This window comes from Oryzias latipes, chromosome 9 (genome assembly GCF_053564925.1).
Source record: "Oryzias latipes strain Hd-rR chromosome 9, Olatipes_Hd-rR_3.1".
NCBI classification, from domain to species: domain Eukaryota; kingdom Metazoa; phylum Chordata; class Actinopteri; order Beloniformes; family Adrianichthyidae; genus Oryzias; species Oryzias latipes.
In genome coordinates, this window is record NC_136245.1 from 5,076,132 (window position 1) to 5,091,221 (window position 15,090).

Sequence of the window (15,090 nt, forward strand, 5' to 3'; positions counted from 1 at the left end):
TGAGTTTGGTTTGGTGACACAAAGACATCTAGCATGCCTCCCCTCTGAGCTGGTAGTTCTCCTTATGTCCTCCGCCTGGTCCTACAGCTGGAGCGAATGTTGGAGAGTAGCTCGGTCCGAGCTCAGAAGCAGCTGGTGTTGCTGCACAGGGAGGACGGCCCGCCCCCCAGCGGGACGGCCGAGTGGCTGAACATGCGCAGCTGGATCTCCAGACACCATCACCTGTCCTGTCCTCGCAGAGTCTTCTCCAGGAGAAGTTTACCCAAACTGGTAGGGAGGGTTTGAGAGGTCTGACCCGGGATGCCGTTTCTCCTCTGATAGTCGGGTGTTTTTGCAGATAGAGCTCTACCAGCGAGTGTTTGAGAAGTCTCCGGATTGTCACTCCGACTTCTCGCGCCTCGCCAGGATCCTGACAGGAAATAGCATCGCCTTGGTGCTCGGGGGAGGTGGGGCCAGGTACGGCAGCTGCAAACACAAACGTTTACCCGCAGATAAACATTTCTACCTCATAAAACTCAGCAATCTGCACATGTGTCAGTGTGCAGAGACTCCTTACTTGTGCTCATGCATGAATAGTTGTGCATGTGCATGGAGGAGTATGTATGGTATTGTGAGCCTCTCACTTCCACTTTGAACACCTTAAATAATATATCAAGAATTTTCTTTTAATATGGCCTGATTTCTGTTTAAATACAAATGAAACCAGAGTTGATTTTCAGATTCTCGTTGTTGTTGTTTTTTTTGTTTCTGTCCTTGTCTTAAATAAACATTTGTTTTTATTCATTATTTCTACTTGTATAAAAGCAAAAGCCCACATGGGGCAGGATGAGGGGTTTGAGGTGCAGCTTTGTTGGACCTGAACGTGTCTCGTTTCAGGGGCTGCTCTCAGGTTGGGGTGGTGCGGGCGCTTAGGGAGGGGGGCATTCCCATTGACATGGTGGGCGGCACCTCCATCGGCGCCTTAATGGGAGCTCTCTATGCAGAGGAGAAGAGCATCAGCCGAATGAGGGTCCGGGCTCGAGAGTGGGCCATGGTAAGAGCGTCAGCCGCCTCCACCGCATTCCCGCTTGTTCTTCCTCTACTGCAGTTTCAGTCTATGCTGACGTCCCTCCTCTTGTCTGCTTCAGAACATGACCTCACACTTCAAGAGGATTCTGGACCTGACCTACCCCGTTACCTCCATGTTTTCTGGAGCTGCCTTCAACTACAGCATCAGCTCCGTCTTCAGTGACCGACAGATAGAGGTTTGTTATAGCTGACGTCTGACTGTGGGGGATCAAGTTAAGATTTGATATCAGAAACATCACAGCAGCTTATTCCGAGATGAGACAAAAGAAAAGAAACTGCAGAGCAGAAGCATCTTAAGTACCTGGAAAGAGAACTCTCCTCCTGATGTCTTGTGTCCTACCTCAGGACCTGTGGTTACCATACTTCAACATCACCACCGACATCACTGCTTCGTCCATGAGGGTCCACACTGATGGTGGGTCAGACGCCCCCTCCTTCATCACTTCACAGCATGGCCAGCAGCGTCCCGATGACGGCTGCCGGTCACCTTCATTTATGACACAAGCACTCTGCCCCCTGCAGGCTCGCTGTGGCGTTACGTTCGGGCCAGCATGTCCCTGTCCGGGTATTTGCCGCCGCTCTGTGACCCCAAAGATGGTCACCTGCTCATGGACGGGGGCTACATCAACAATCTTCCTGGTGAGAACGTTAGGAGGGGGGGGCCTCAGGGCGTTTTACTCTCTGGTTTTTCCAGAGTAACAAACATGTTTGCAGTGTTTACATGAGGGTGATGAAGCATAAGGATAATAAAGGGGTTTGACGTCTCCAGAAGGTCCCTGATGATTGGTTGTTTGGTTTCTGGTCAAATGATGACTGTGCAGAACTGCTGACGTCAGGGTTTCTTTTATGGGGGGTCCAGCTGACGTGGCTCGCTCCATGGGGGCCAAGGTGGTGATCGCCATCGACGTTGGCAGCCGGAATGAGACCAGCCTGACCAACTATGGCGACTCCCTGAGCGGCTGGTGGCTGCTGTGGAAGAGGTTGAACCCCCTGGCTGAGAAAGTCAAGGTCTGTCCCCTCAGAGCGGACATCACCACGCAGGAGAACCAGTTCTTAACGGCACCTTTTACCGTCTAGGTTCTGAACATGGCAGAGATCCAGACGCGGCTCGCCTACGTGTGCTGCGTTCGACAGCTGGAGCTGGTCAAAGACAGCGAGTACTGCGAGTACATCCGGCCCCCCATCGACCGATACGGCACTCTGGATTTTGGAAAGTTCGACGAGATCGCGGTGAGCCTCCTCCCTCCGCTTCACTTCCGTCCGTGTCCCTGATCTCGCCTCACCTGCCGCCTGTGGCTGCAGGACGTGGGGTACCAGCACGGGAAGACGCTGTTCGACGTGTGGCAGCGCAGCGGCGTGGTGAGCAGCATGATGAAAGACCGACATCAGGAGGACTTCCATAAGACCAAAGCCGGACATGTGAGTGCGACGTCGGTTATATCTGTGGCGTGAATGAGCCTTAGCTGGAGAGAAACACGTGACTCAATTCTGGTTTTACACTGAGGATTTCTGCTTTACGGGCGGTGCTCAAAAAACAAACACTTCCCCTTTTTTCCTTAAAGTCTGATCATCTTTTGATATGTCTTCAAAGCATTCCCAGTGGCGTTCTATTGATGATGATGATGCCGTTTCTAGACTAAATCAAAAAGCCTGTGTTGCTTCTTAGGACATAGTTTCTGTAGTTCATTCGAAATTCACCTGTGAGTTGTGGGCGGGAACATTGGAGAGGAGCGATCCCATCCCCTTTCCTGTCACCACAAAACAAAAATGGTGAGCAATATTGGAGCTATCCAGCCGTACAGTTTAGATCCAGAAGACAGACATAGATCTGTTTGTCTGACAGTGGATGCATCAGAATGGAGCTTCAGTGTATTTTCTACGTCAGGTTCTTTCTCAAAAAGCATTTTTAACGTCTACTTCTGATTCCTAACGATTTAAATAAAGAAATACAGTGTTCCCTTCACAGAACACGGTTCACCTTTTGCGTTCTTGCTGTTTTGCAGATTTTTTCGGTGCAGTTTTGCATGCCCTGTTTTGTTCTGCGTCCTGATTGGCTGTGTGCTGCAGTGTTGCCAGATTGCCTGATTTTGAATTTGCAAAAATTGCTTTGTGTGGGTGGACGTGATTTGGTTTGGTGGCTTCTAGTTAAATAGGATTTTGGGCGATTATTTGGCACTTTTTAGATGACATTTGGGCTGGAAAACTGTGATCTGGCAACACTGATCTACTGTGTTCAGCTTGCCAGAGTGACATCAATCTTCAGTTGCAATCAGATCTTCATTTTCCTTCTATTATACTGGACTGCTTTTTCTGTGATGGTCTGAACTTTGAGAGTTTAAACAGGAAAAAAGGTTATACAACCTTAAAACATCTAAAACCCTACTTTGAGGATTTTGCCTATCATAGGGATATTTATAGAAACCCCCGCGATAAAAGATAGAACGAGAAATTCAGAAATGTCATTTTTCTTTATATATGTCCTCCACCATGAGAAGAAATGCCACAAAAACATGTTAAACACATCAAAAACACATTTTTGATCAGAGTGGGTCTTTAAAACTTTCATTCACTTCACAACAGAAACCACATTTAGCCTCTAGTCCTTTTTTGTTTCCACTTTCATGAGTAAATGTATTACATAAATGAATTGGGGGATTTTTTAAGAGCAAAATAATGCATAAAAATGTGAGTGTAGTCATTAGACTGACATGTGACCGTCTAATGCTGGGCAGGCGTGTTTTTCCTGCAATGTCCTCTGTTTCTGGCAGGCATCACATCCGATCAGACATACGCAGCGTCTGGATTCTAAAAATTCATTTTCACCGTTTCCTGTTCTCTTTTCCTTCCCCCTCTTGGCAAATGTCTTTCTGAACGATCTTGAGAATAAAATAAAAGAGGTGACCAGGAGACCCTGTAGGACCTTTATCTTTATATAGAGGAGGAGGACGAAGGTCTGTGCTTTTAAATACACTGATGTTCCCAGAGAAAGCAGGAAATGACAGCAATCTAACATTAAGTAAGCCCAACATGAAGTTTGGGGTTTTTGTTATGTAACAGTTGAGCCATTTTTAGATTTTACTTTATGGAATGTAAAAAAAAACATGCCAACTCAGACTGGAGGAGCGGCTTGTGTCAACTTTCAGTAATCTTTATTTTTTTTTTTTAAATACTTCAACATCCCTTAAAGCCGACGTTCAGTCCAACGGAGAACGGTTGAGATCATTTTTAACTCTGCTTGGAATCGTGTCAGCCTCTGACAGGAAGTGATGTCACACGACACTGAAGTTTGATGGAGGAGCACAGTCTGTCGCAGTTTGATTTAATTTGATTTAGTTACATATATAAAAAACAAAAAAAAACATTGAATATGGACGACAAGATTAATCAGAACAGAAAATCAAAAAATGTGATGATGTGTGAAGGAAACCCGTCTGGGTTTTTTGCTCACACACCAAAACAAATTTACAGAAAGAAAGAAAATTGAAACGGAAACTAAACCAAAGAAGATCAAAAACACAAGAGTCAACAATTTAACCGTCAAGATGAAAAAGTAATCATGACGTTTACCTTAATAAACTTTTTTTTTTAAATACAGGACACACACATATTTAAACATAAACATACTCAGGGCTCTAAATTCTCTTTTTGGTTTCTAGTCGGTAACATCCAAAGTCTGCCTGTTACATTTCTACTAGCCAAATATTTCTCTGGAAAAACAATGGAAATGACGTATTTGAAAGCCAAACAGGTATTACCATTTTTTTTATAAAGTTTCAGTTACTGATTCTCTCGAAAACGAAACAAAAACAAAACAGTACTAATTGAAAGTGTCGTCTTATGTCTAACCTTTTATTATGAACACATACCTTTCTTTAAAGCATCAACTTTTCATCAAAGCCCCTATTTTTATTTCTAGGCATGGTCATTTATGAAAGTTTTTTCTTTAATTAACTTTGTTCAAATGACAAATGTCTTTTTTTAATGTAAAACAGAATAGTAAAGATTAAAATAAAGAAGTAAAATAATTTCTTTTTCAAAAATGTCATCCATAGAAAACAAATTGCATATATTGAAATATGTGCAGCGTTTTGCATTATTGTGTGTTTTAACAGATCTTTGTGCTGTTGTTGTGAGTGTTATAGATTTTAAAGAGTTACACTGACATGAAGCAACAAGTGAGTGTGTGTTTGTGTTGGCTGAGGTCAGTGTGAGCAAACGCTAGAAAGTACCAAAATGCAACAATAGTGAGATCTTAATAAAAGCACATAAGTGCAGAAATCCATGCAGTCCCTGAACGCACCGCGTGCTATTAAATCTGTGCAATAATGTTAGAATGAAATGTTTCAACCATCTCTGGGATGGATGTTTGTGGAAGCCGAGTGGAGGGGAGGCAGACACTTCAAAGTCATGGTTGTGAGTTGAAGTCCCCTGTCAGACATGATGAACAATGCCTCACCTGCCAGAGTGGCCGCCAAATTAAAGTTCTACCCTGTTTCAGGTGGTCACGTGTCCCAACGCCTCCTTCACGGATCTGGCAGAAATCGTGTCGAGGATCGAGCCCGTGAAGAGCGCTGCCGTTAGTGGTCAGTGAACGTTCCCTGTGGTGCTTCCTGAAAGCTGTGCCGCCTCTCTGATCTCCTGTTTGTTGGCCCCCAGAGGAGATCTCTGACGAGTGCCAGACGGACTACGACGAAGAGGCCGTGGAGAGCGCTCTGTCTGACTTTGAGGCCTTCACCCCTGGCAGTGAGCACACAGAGGGGGACGACACGGCTGAGACTGTACGTACCTTTTCCACCTCTGAGCTCACGCTGTCTTTGTGCAGATGAAGAGGTCACGCGTGTTTTTACAGGATGAAGAACTTCCAGCTCAGCACCAGCTCAGGAGCGCGCCTCAAAGAGCTCATCTGTGATTGTGAGCGCCGCTCTGATGACTGCGCCCCCTGCAGGAGGGAAGCAGTGTCTTGGTCCCTGACCGATCTCACTCCTGCTCTCATGAAGGACCGAATGATTGCAGGATGTCGGTAAAACTGGTCTGCAGAAACATTCTGTCGGAGCTTCAGGATCGGCTCTCGTCCACCACTGCCCTGCTGTCTCACGCTGACTGAAGATGGAGGCAGTGGCGCCAAGCTTTACGGGTCTTCAGTGCAAAGCTGCTTCAGCGCTGAGCTCCCGTTTGCTTCGGCTTCACATCTGCCAGCTGAGACTTCACCCAACTGCAAACCTCATCCGAGCTTCAGCTTTTCTTTGAAGACACCCGAGCTCTGCTCCGACTGTAGAACATGTAGCCTGTGTGTTGAACCGCACACGGAGGAAAACCTTTTCATGAAAGCTCATTTTGCTGCAGCGGCGTGGACTGACCGCCCAGGAGGAAGCTCCTGACCTTTATGTGACCTTTATGGCAGATGCATGCACAGACCCTGAGCGTGGCTCGCCACTGTAGGTTGACACTAACTCCTGTTTTGTAAAACAGAGGTTTTTTCTCAGTATGTCCGTCCTAAAGAAAACTAAACAGATTTGTTGTGACTGGTGTTGTGATTATTGAACAATTATCATCCCAAAAATGTTTATGGTAAACGTCATTTTATTACAGGTGTTGCACCTGTGGAGAAGACCTGGAGCACATTTTTTTTGTTTTAGTTTTTCCATTATCAGAACCCATTAATTCTATCATGGGGTCGCTGGAGCCTATCCTAGCTGCTGTTGGGCAAGGGGGAGGGGTACACCCTTTGCAGGTCACCACTGTTGGCCTTACCCTCACACCTAGGGGCAATTTAGAAATACCAGTGAAGCAATGAAGCCTGTTTTTGCACAAGAGGAACATGTCGCAGAAAGGACCCAGCTGGGAGTTGAACCAGGACCCACTCACCGTGAGGCGAGGGTGCTAACCACTACCCCACTGTGAGGCCCAGGTTCAAATCAGTTCTTCATAACAGAGAAGACAAAAAATCTGTAATCTCGAAAACAGAAAAGAGACAGACACGGAAAACACTGGAACATCTGTTATTGAGACAAAAAACTAGTAAAAGTCACAAATGTTTGATTTAACAAAAATAAGCCATACTAGCAGGATGGTTCAGCTTAACCGAGAGCAAAAAAAGGCCTAAAAAGGCTGACGCTGGAATCTGCGTCTATTACAGAGAAGTCCGGCTCTGCCTCCAACCAGCAAACCTGAAGAAACGAGGACTGTTTGAGACGACATGTCAGATCTTTGAGATGCTATGGATGAGTTTCCAATCAAAACATTAGCTTACTGATTTCAACTGAAGAAATGAGCAAGAAATGAGGAAGACCCAGAGAGAGATGAGTCGTGTCAAAGGTTTGAGTTTCAAACCTTTGACACGACTCATCTCTGGGTCTTCCTCCAACCCGTCTGCTTGACAACTTTAAAATCTTTGAACCCTGAGGCACATCAGCTGCAAAGAGGTGGGGGGTTTCTCTGGGCGTGGGTGCCATCTAAATATAAGAATCATCACTTCCGCACCCCGACGCTCTTTTCCAGGTTACTAATGCTAAAAAGAGGAAGTGATGCGCGCAGCTGAAAGCCTGTGAGCGGTCCGCAGCATAATGAGAAGGACAAGTGCGACGAACAGACTCACTCTGAACGCCTGAAGAAGCAAAAATTCCACCAAGCAGGTAAGAATTCAGTTTTGGTTCCAAGTCCCAACAAGGAAGGGAGGATTTTAAAAAAAAGAGTTACATTCAGGAGCTTAAAGAAACAAAGTTTAGGGTTTTTCTTTTGTTGAAACCCACAGCCATAAAGAAAAAGAAGCTTTAGCACTTAATTTTCTCTAGCAAACATAATTCTAAACATTCTCAGAGTTTTAGTGGGTAAGTCTGTTTGTGGTGCTTCTGTGAAGTTTCATCCAGAAATCCAGCGTTGTGGGGAAGTCTTTACTTCCACGTTGAACCCGCTGCGAAGAAGCAAACGTATTTATTTTTCTGAAGAGCAACCAGCCAGTTTGCTTCTTCTGCCAGTCGAGACAACAGGAAGTGCTGCTCTGCCTGTCCTGTGTGCTGCCTGCCACAACACAACGCCGTGTCGCACACAGACCCACACGGCCTCACAAGGACAAAACAAACCGTCTCAACGGACCGAAAACGTTGGTGTTTGATTTCTGTTGCAGTCGTGATCAGCAGCACCATGGCTCAAGGGTGCCTCAAGTTTCTGAAGTACACCATGTGTGTCGCCAACTTCCTGTGTTTTGTACGTATGCCTGACACACGCACGCACACATACACACACACAGACACACACACACATTGAGGCTTTCAGCTCTAATTGATCAACTTTAGCACAGATGTAGGTAGAACATATGAGAGTAATTTGTCTTGTTTGTGATGTCAACTCCTCCTCCCTTCCTGTCTTGTGTCAGATGTGCGGTGTGGCGCTCATGGGCCTGGGGGGGTACTTGATGGCAACATTTAAAATGGAAGGCCTTGTCCCAAGCCTGGCCAGTCTGAACATCCCCAGCCTGCTGCTGATCTGCGGCATCGTCATCACCTGCTTGTCCTTCCTGGGCTTCCTGGGCGCGCTGAAGGAGAACCGCTGCCTGCTGTTCACGGTAACAACCCCCCCCCCCCCAGACCACAGCCGGTGGGGGGTGTCCCACTCAGCAAAAAGTTGTCTATTTCAGTGTACTAAAAATATACTTAGTCTTTACCAAAAGTAAGACAGTAGACTTGAAGTTTTATATACTCGCAAGAAAATGTTCCAATTTAGTCTGACAAAGTATTTAGTTAGGATGCCTACTACACTACCCATAGATGGTCTACAGTACACTTGCTATACTAATACTATATACTGTTTGTTTGCACTATATACTATACACCGGCCACTTTATTAGGCACACCTGTCCAACTGCTCATTAATGCATTTTCCAATCAGCCGATGCACCAAGCATCAGAATGGAGAAGAAAGGTGATTGAAGTGACTTTGAATGTAGCATGGTCGATGTCTGAGTATTTCAGAAACTGCTGATCGACTGGGATTTTCACCCACAACCATCTCAAGGGTTTTTACAGAAAATGTCTCAAAAAGAGAAAATATCCAGTGAGCGTCAGTTCTGTGGGTGGAAACGCCTTGTTGATGCCAGAGGTCAGAGGAGAATGGCCGTACTGGTTCCAGCTGATAGAAAGACAACAGGAGCTCAAAGAACCACTGGTTCCAACCGAGGTCTGCAGAAGAGCATCTCTGAGTGCACAACACGTCCAACCTGGAGGCAGATGGACTACAGCAGCAGAAGACCACACCGGGTACCACTGCTGTCAGCTAAGAACAGGAACCTGAGGCTACAATTCACACAGACTTACCAAAACTGGACCACAGAAGATGGAAAAACGTTGTCTGGTCTGATGAGTCTCTATTCCTGCTGCCACATTCAGATGGTAGGGTCCGAATTTGGCATCAACAACTTCAAAGCATGGATCCATCCTGGCTTGTTTCAACGGTTCAGGCTGGTGGTGGTAGTGTCATGGTGTGGGGGATATTTTCTTGGCACACTTTGGGCCCCTTAGTACCAGTTGAGCATGGTTCCAACACCACAGCCTACCTGAGTGTTGTTGCTGACCATGTCCATCCCTTTCTGACCACAGTGTAACCATCTTCTGATGCTACTTCCAGCAGGATACAGCTCCATGTCATAAAGCTGGAATCCTCTCAGACTGGTTTCTAGAACATGACAATGAGTTCTCTGGACTCTAATGGCCTCCACAGTCATCAGATCTCAACCCAATAGAGAACCTTTGGGATGTGGTGGAACAGGAGAGGTATCATGGATGTGCAGCCGACAAATCTGCAGCAACTATGTGAAGCTGTCATGTCAATATGGAGCAAACTCTCTGAGGAATGTTTCCGCTACCTTGTTGAATCAATGCCACCAAGGATTAAGGCGGTTCTGAAGGTAAAAGGGGGTCCAATAAAGTGTTCGGTGAATGTAGACACCAATGAATTGCATTTGAACACATTTTCTCAGAAGAAAATTTGTTGTAATTTCAATTTTTTATCATAAGAACACAGTGGATTCATAAATAGTCTGAATTTTCATATTTATTAGGTTTCACCCTCAGGATATTGGTGACTTCATATGTACTGTTGTCTGAATTGCTTTCAACTTGATAGTTCCAAACTATATAGTTTTTTAGAAGTAAGGGAGTCAGGAAAGGAATTCGTACAGAGCCCTCGTCAGTATCTACAGGTTAGACCCACAATCCAGTGCAAGAAACAAACCAGTCCCTAGTGCAGCATCACTCTTGCTACACCCGCTTCAGAATCCTGAATTAAAGGTTTGGGCCGTCACCAAGGCGACAGCTATGTTTGAACCTTTGTTAGCTGCCATGACCTCTACAGGTTAAGATGACTTCCTGCCTGATTTTGAGCCTGTGTTTTCCTGACTGGAGGATCAACGTTTGTTCCATTGGTTGTGTGTGAAATGTGTTCTCTGCTTTTGGGGGAGCAGAGAGCTGCATAGAGAGCCACATTTGGGAACCTTCTGGTGGTCCAACCCCTCTAGTGCTAGGAGGCTTTTGGTCCCAGTTTTAGAGTCTTTGGTGTGACTCAGCTGTGTATTTGAACTCTTGACCTTCAAGTCTTGGGAGAGACACTCTACCAGAGGGCCACCGAGTTGAAGGCAGCAGCTAAATTAATGGAATTGCTAATGTTTTAACTAAAGCTTCGTCTTTGTTTTCTGAAAAGCAAATTGACAAGACGCCGAGATGGTCAACACAGACGGAGCGGATTTTCAGATTCAGATCAATTTTCCTGTTTTTGTTTAAAATAATGATGTTGATGAAGGTCATGGCCGTTGCGTCTCCTGACCTGGACTTGCCCCCCCTTGCTTGGTCTTTCTCCCTGTTCCTGGTACATTTTGGATTCTGGAAGCTCAGGTTCTCGTCTGACAGGGTCACATTTCAGGATCAGCTTGAGAAATGAGGATTTTGACGGTTAAAGCTGAACCTTGTTTTGGTGTCTGGCTCATTTTGTTTTTAAATAAATCAGTCCTTCACCTGAGTTCATCTGAATGCTACAATCATGATTCATAGAAACATGTAGAGTGAAAATCAAAGGATTTCTCCTCTGTAAGGTCTTGGTCAGACGTAGAAAGCTACAGACGAGACCATCTTTGCTCCAGCAGGTCAAATCTGTAAAGGGTCTCAGGACCAACATGCAATCTTCTCTGTCCGCAGTTCTTCCTGGTTCTCTTCCTGCTGATGCTGGTGGAGCTGACTGCCGCCTGCTTGATGCTCTGGTATGAAAGGAAGGTGAGGCTGCGTCAGCAAACGCTGCAGTGCAGGCTTTCTTCCCCGTTTCTTCACGTCTGATCTGCTGATCTCACCTTCAGATCCAAGAACTGCTGGAAAAAGACCTGAAGAAGGGCTTGAATGATGCCAAGCAGAAGAACTCCACGGATCAGTCCGACTGGAACTGGGTGCACTCGATGGTGAGAACCGTCAGAGCCGAGGCAGCCGCCGCCGTGAAATCCTCTCAGTCGTCTTCTCTCTGAAATCTTGCAGTTTAAGTGCTGTGGAGTCAACAATTACACAGACTGGGGGGATCCCACCCCCAAAACCTGCTGCAAAGAAAACTGCGATTCGCTCAACCCAACAAACTACAAAAAGGTACACCCACAATTCACCTCAGACCAAGGTCAGAGGTCGCGCTGTGAACGGGAGCATCATCTCATGGTTCTGTGCTTGCAGGGATGTCTTGAGGCGCTCAACGAATGGTTTGAAGAGAATTATCTGTTCGCTGGGATTACTGTCATTTCAATCTGCATAGTTGAGGTAAGAAGAAATCATGCAGTGGAGAATGAGCTGTAAGACCTGCGAGAGGGACCTGGCTGCAGACAGAGTGACGTCTGACATCACCGGCTGAAAATACTTTTATCAGCGCTTCAAACTGGAAAAACCCCAACTGTTAGAGTTGGCAGTTTACATTTTTTTAGCGATTATGGGGGAGTTCTGGTAGTTGATGTCTGCAGCCAGGTCATCTTGGGACCTTCTGCCGTGATGGTTTAGGCCGTTCATTTATCTGCTGGACTTTGGTTTTGAAACAAGGGAGAGTCAGAAAAAAGAAATGTGGTCTAATGCAGTGAAGGTGCCCGGATCAAACAGGAAAAGGAAGTAAGAGGTCTGCACTCCTGCCTCAGTCAGACATCTGAGGATGAAGAGCTTCTCCTGTTAGCTTGAGATGAGTAGACATCATCTTCCGTGATGCGAGTTTGATTCTGAGAATCTTTTATTTGATTTTTTCCCCCAAGAACTTATATAATACCAACCCTGTTCTACCATTACCATTTTTTTACATGATTCATCATTATCCGGAATAATTATTAAGAATTAAGAAACCTTAAGTATCAATAAATCTCGTGACAAAGATGAATTACTTAATATTATGTAAAATAGACAGATTTATTTTTTAAATCAACACATCACATGCAGATCAGTTATCTAAAACATGTGCAGATTATTTTCATTAGAAAAATCCTTACGAGCATAAAAAAAACAGCTCATCAATCCGACATCTGTGTTCTTTTTGATGATTCTGGTTCAGCTGCAGCTCTAAAACGTCAGGTTTAAAAAAGACACCTCTGAGGTTTACAGGTTTATTACGGTGTCTGCTTAAAATAGGTGGGCTGTCTGTGACGGACGCCTGAGTTTGCCCCCTGCAGCTGCTGCACATCCGTCAAAGTTGTTACTTTAAAGCAGAATCACTAAAGTAGAAATAAAATGTACTAAATTACTACTACTAAAAATTACTTAAATTACTAGAGAAAGAGGAATAAAGGAACTGGTGAGAGAAACTATTAAAAGAACATCTGGTTTAAACTCTAAGCCTTCAGCAATGAGGAGGACAGAAAAATAATCTGCAAATGTTGGCGTTTCTAGTTACAGGTTGAAGGAAGTGAATAAACAGGAACTTCCTCCTGTTGAGTTGTTTTTGGCTCCAAAGCTTTTGCTGATGAGTACAAAGAGAGTAAAAAACAAACTCTGTATGCTGATACTTCTACAGTTTTTCAAGATGCAACCTTGTATCTCTCCCAATTTAAAGTTCATGACTTGTCATTCTGGATAACGGCTGGGCATCAGGACAGTAGCTTAGTAAGATTATTTCTAATTTACTTAAGTAAAAGTAACTGTAACTCAATGTACAGTGGTACTTTCCTTAAAATAATTTACTTACACAGCTACCAAATCTGACGTCACCTTTATGTGACGGCTAAAGCTAGTTAACACTGCCCTCAGCAATGCACATTCAAGCATCCATTGCTTGAACTTTGACCAATCAGGGACTTGGATTTGGTAGTGATACTCTTGAAGGAGAAATGAACAATTGCGGTCTGTGTCTGTCTATGACACCAAGCCTTTCATATATTGGAATAGAGCCGTGAAAGCAAAAAACCTGGTGCTAGATTCACCAGATTCGCACCACTTTGACATTTCACACAAGACTCTTCCAACTGTAGGTGGTGGACATGCGCTACTATGCAGTAGAAAAAGAAGAAGCCCCTCCCTGCTTGTCCAGTGTGAAATGTCGCTACCCAATCTGTTCCCGAATGCGCAAAAAGGCGTATACTTCTGCTAAAGCATTTTACGGCAACTGTTAGAAAATGCTACCGAAAAGTGATGATTTTTTAATACTTTTAACTTTATTTAAAATAATTGTAATTTAATGAATTACAAGTTTTACAATCTTGGAACAAAAAATGAACAAAACACTGGAGCTAATCTCATTCAAACAACTAACTAAACCGTAAATTAACCTTTTTTGTCTGTTTACCTGTACAAATGGGGCTTTGAAAGTGCTTGTCACACTTTTGACTATTTAAAATAAACTTGTTTAATTACTGAAATTAAAGTCTAAAACTGCCTGTGTGTTGCCCCCTAGAGGTTCAAACAAGGTGGTAAAGTTCAATTTGTGATGCATCAAGTGATGCAAGTCCCTTTTGAGAAGTTTCATGTCATGAAACTGCAGCTCCAGTAACCCTTGTGCTATCCTAGGCACTTTAACATTGGGAGTTGGGTCATCTAGACCCACTAGACAGTGCTCTGAACCTTTTTTCTTCAATGATTTGTGAACCTCACTGGTGTCCATGGATTACATGAAATCTTTCCACCTTTGTCATGGTAGGGAGAACACGTCAATGTAAGGGTGGGGTTATAGGATAGCACAAGGGGTATAAAAGCCTCCCTTAGCCACGCCCCCCCCCCCCCTTTTTTTGCATTTTTTTAAGACTTGGGCTGAGAGTGGAGTCAGCCTCCAACTTTCCTGTTTTGTTACCCTTTAGTGGTTGTAATGTTGAGAGGTATGATTAGCAAAACGTGGAACAGATTGGGCAGCTGTTTCAGATCAGGCACCGACCGTAAACACCACATTCAAGAACACGCGTTTAGCCCGTCCTGGAATGTGCATCACATGCATGGTGTGTCCATAGGCATAGGAGCCACCAAGGTCAGATAAATGGTAAATAGCGTATACTTTAACCCCCTTGCAACTAAACCTGCAACCCTCTAATCAGAGGCTAACCGCTCTACATCTGCATCATGGAGCTATGAGACCTTTCTTGTGCATCAACAACCGATCTACAGGTCCAAAGTCAAAGGAGCTCTGGTGACGTAGGCAGGTGGGGCAGATCAGTAGGAATAGCACGATCCATCATGGCAGAGGGTCGTTCATGCTTTATCAAACCCCCTCCCACCCCTGCGTGGAGTGGGACCCTTTGTGCTTCCACAGCTGACGTGTCTGTCCATCTGTGTCGCAGGTTTTGGGAATGTGCTTCGCCGTCACGCTCTTCTGTCACATCACGAGCTCCGGACTGGGCTACAAGTTATAGAACGGTGGTGGCATCTTGGTTTTAAAATCAGAAAACTTGTGATTCCTGATCTTTCTAATGCAGCTAAAGTAAGACCCCCTCCCTGTCCTGAAAGCTTTATGCAAGCAGTCAAATCAGTGTGAATCTGCTTTGTATTTTTAACAAATGTGCATCAATAAAGAACATGTACAGCTGTTTGTCATACGACTCACTTC

At 44.8% G+C, this 15,090-nt stretch overlaps 2 protein-coding genes across 12 annotated transcripts in view; both read left to right on the plus strand.

Moving 5' to 3' along the window:
• pnpla7b (patatin-like phospholipase domain containing 7b) overlaps nt 1–6,590 on the plus strand; it is a 31,397-nt gene extending 24,807 nt beyond the window's left edge. For 9 of the 11 annotated variants that reach the window (XM_011479639.3, XM_011479642.3, XM_011479640.3 and 6 more), the window contains 12 exons: nt 88–270; nt 338–456; nt 877–1,033; nt 1,128–1,244; nt 1,414–1,483; nt 1,591–1,707; nt 1,928–2,076; nt 2,146–2,298; nt 2,371–2,487; nt 5,567–5,651; nt 5,725–5,846; nt 5,918–6,590. In XM_011479639.3, coding sequence (XP_011477941.1) covers nt 88–270; nt 338–456; nt 877–1,033; nt 1,128–1,244; nt 1,414–1,483; nt 1,591–1,707; nt 1,928–2,076; nt 2,146–2,298; nt 2,371–2,487; nt 5,567–5,651; nt 5,725–5,846; nt 5,918–5,977 — 1,449 coding nt within the window. In that variant the 3' untranslated portion in view covers nt 5,978–6,590. Of the gene's footprint in view, nt 1–87; nt 271–337; nt 457–876; nt 1,034–1,127; nt 1,245–1,413; nt 1,484–1,590; nt 1,708–1,889; nt 2,077–2,145; nt 2,299–2,370; nt 2,488–5,566; nt 5,652–5,724; nt 5,847–5,917 lie in introns of all 11 variants that reach the window. The other 2 variants (XR_002290901.2, XR_013658065.1) reach the window with 1 other exon arrangement.
• Nucleotides 6,591–6,963: 373 nt separating this feature from the next.
• zgc:64051 (leukocyte surface antigen CD53) lies at nt 6,964–15,069 on the plus strand. Its single transcript, XM_004072793.4, has 8 exons — nt 6,964–7,700; nt 8,192–8,271; nt 8,441–8,629; nt 11,250–11,324; nt 11,405–11,503; nt 11,577–11,681; nt 11,763–11,846; nt 14,825–15,069. The coding sequence occupies exons 2-8, from the start codon at nt 8,209–8,211 to the stop codon at nt 14,894–14,896; spliced, it is 687 nt and encodes a 228-aa protein (XP_004072841.1). The 5' UTR covers nt 6,964–7,700; nt 8,192–8,208; the 3' UTR covers nt 14,897–15,069.
• The last annotated feature ends 21 nt before the right edge of the window (nt 15,070–15,090 follow it).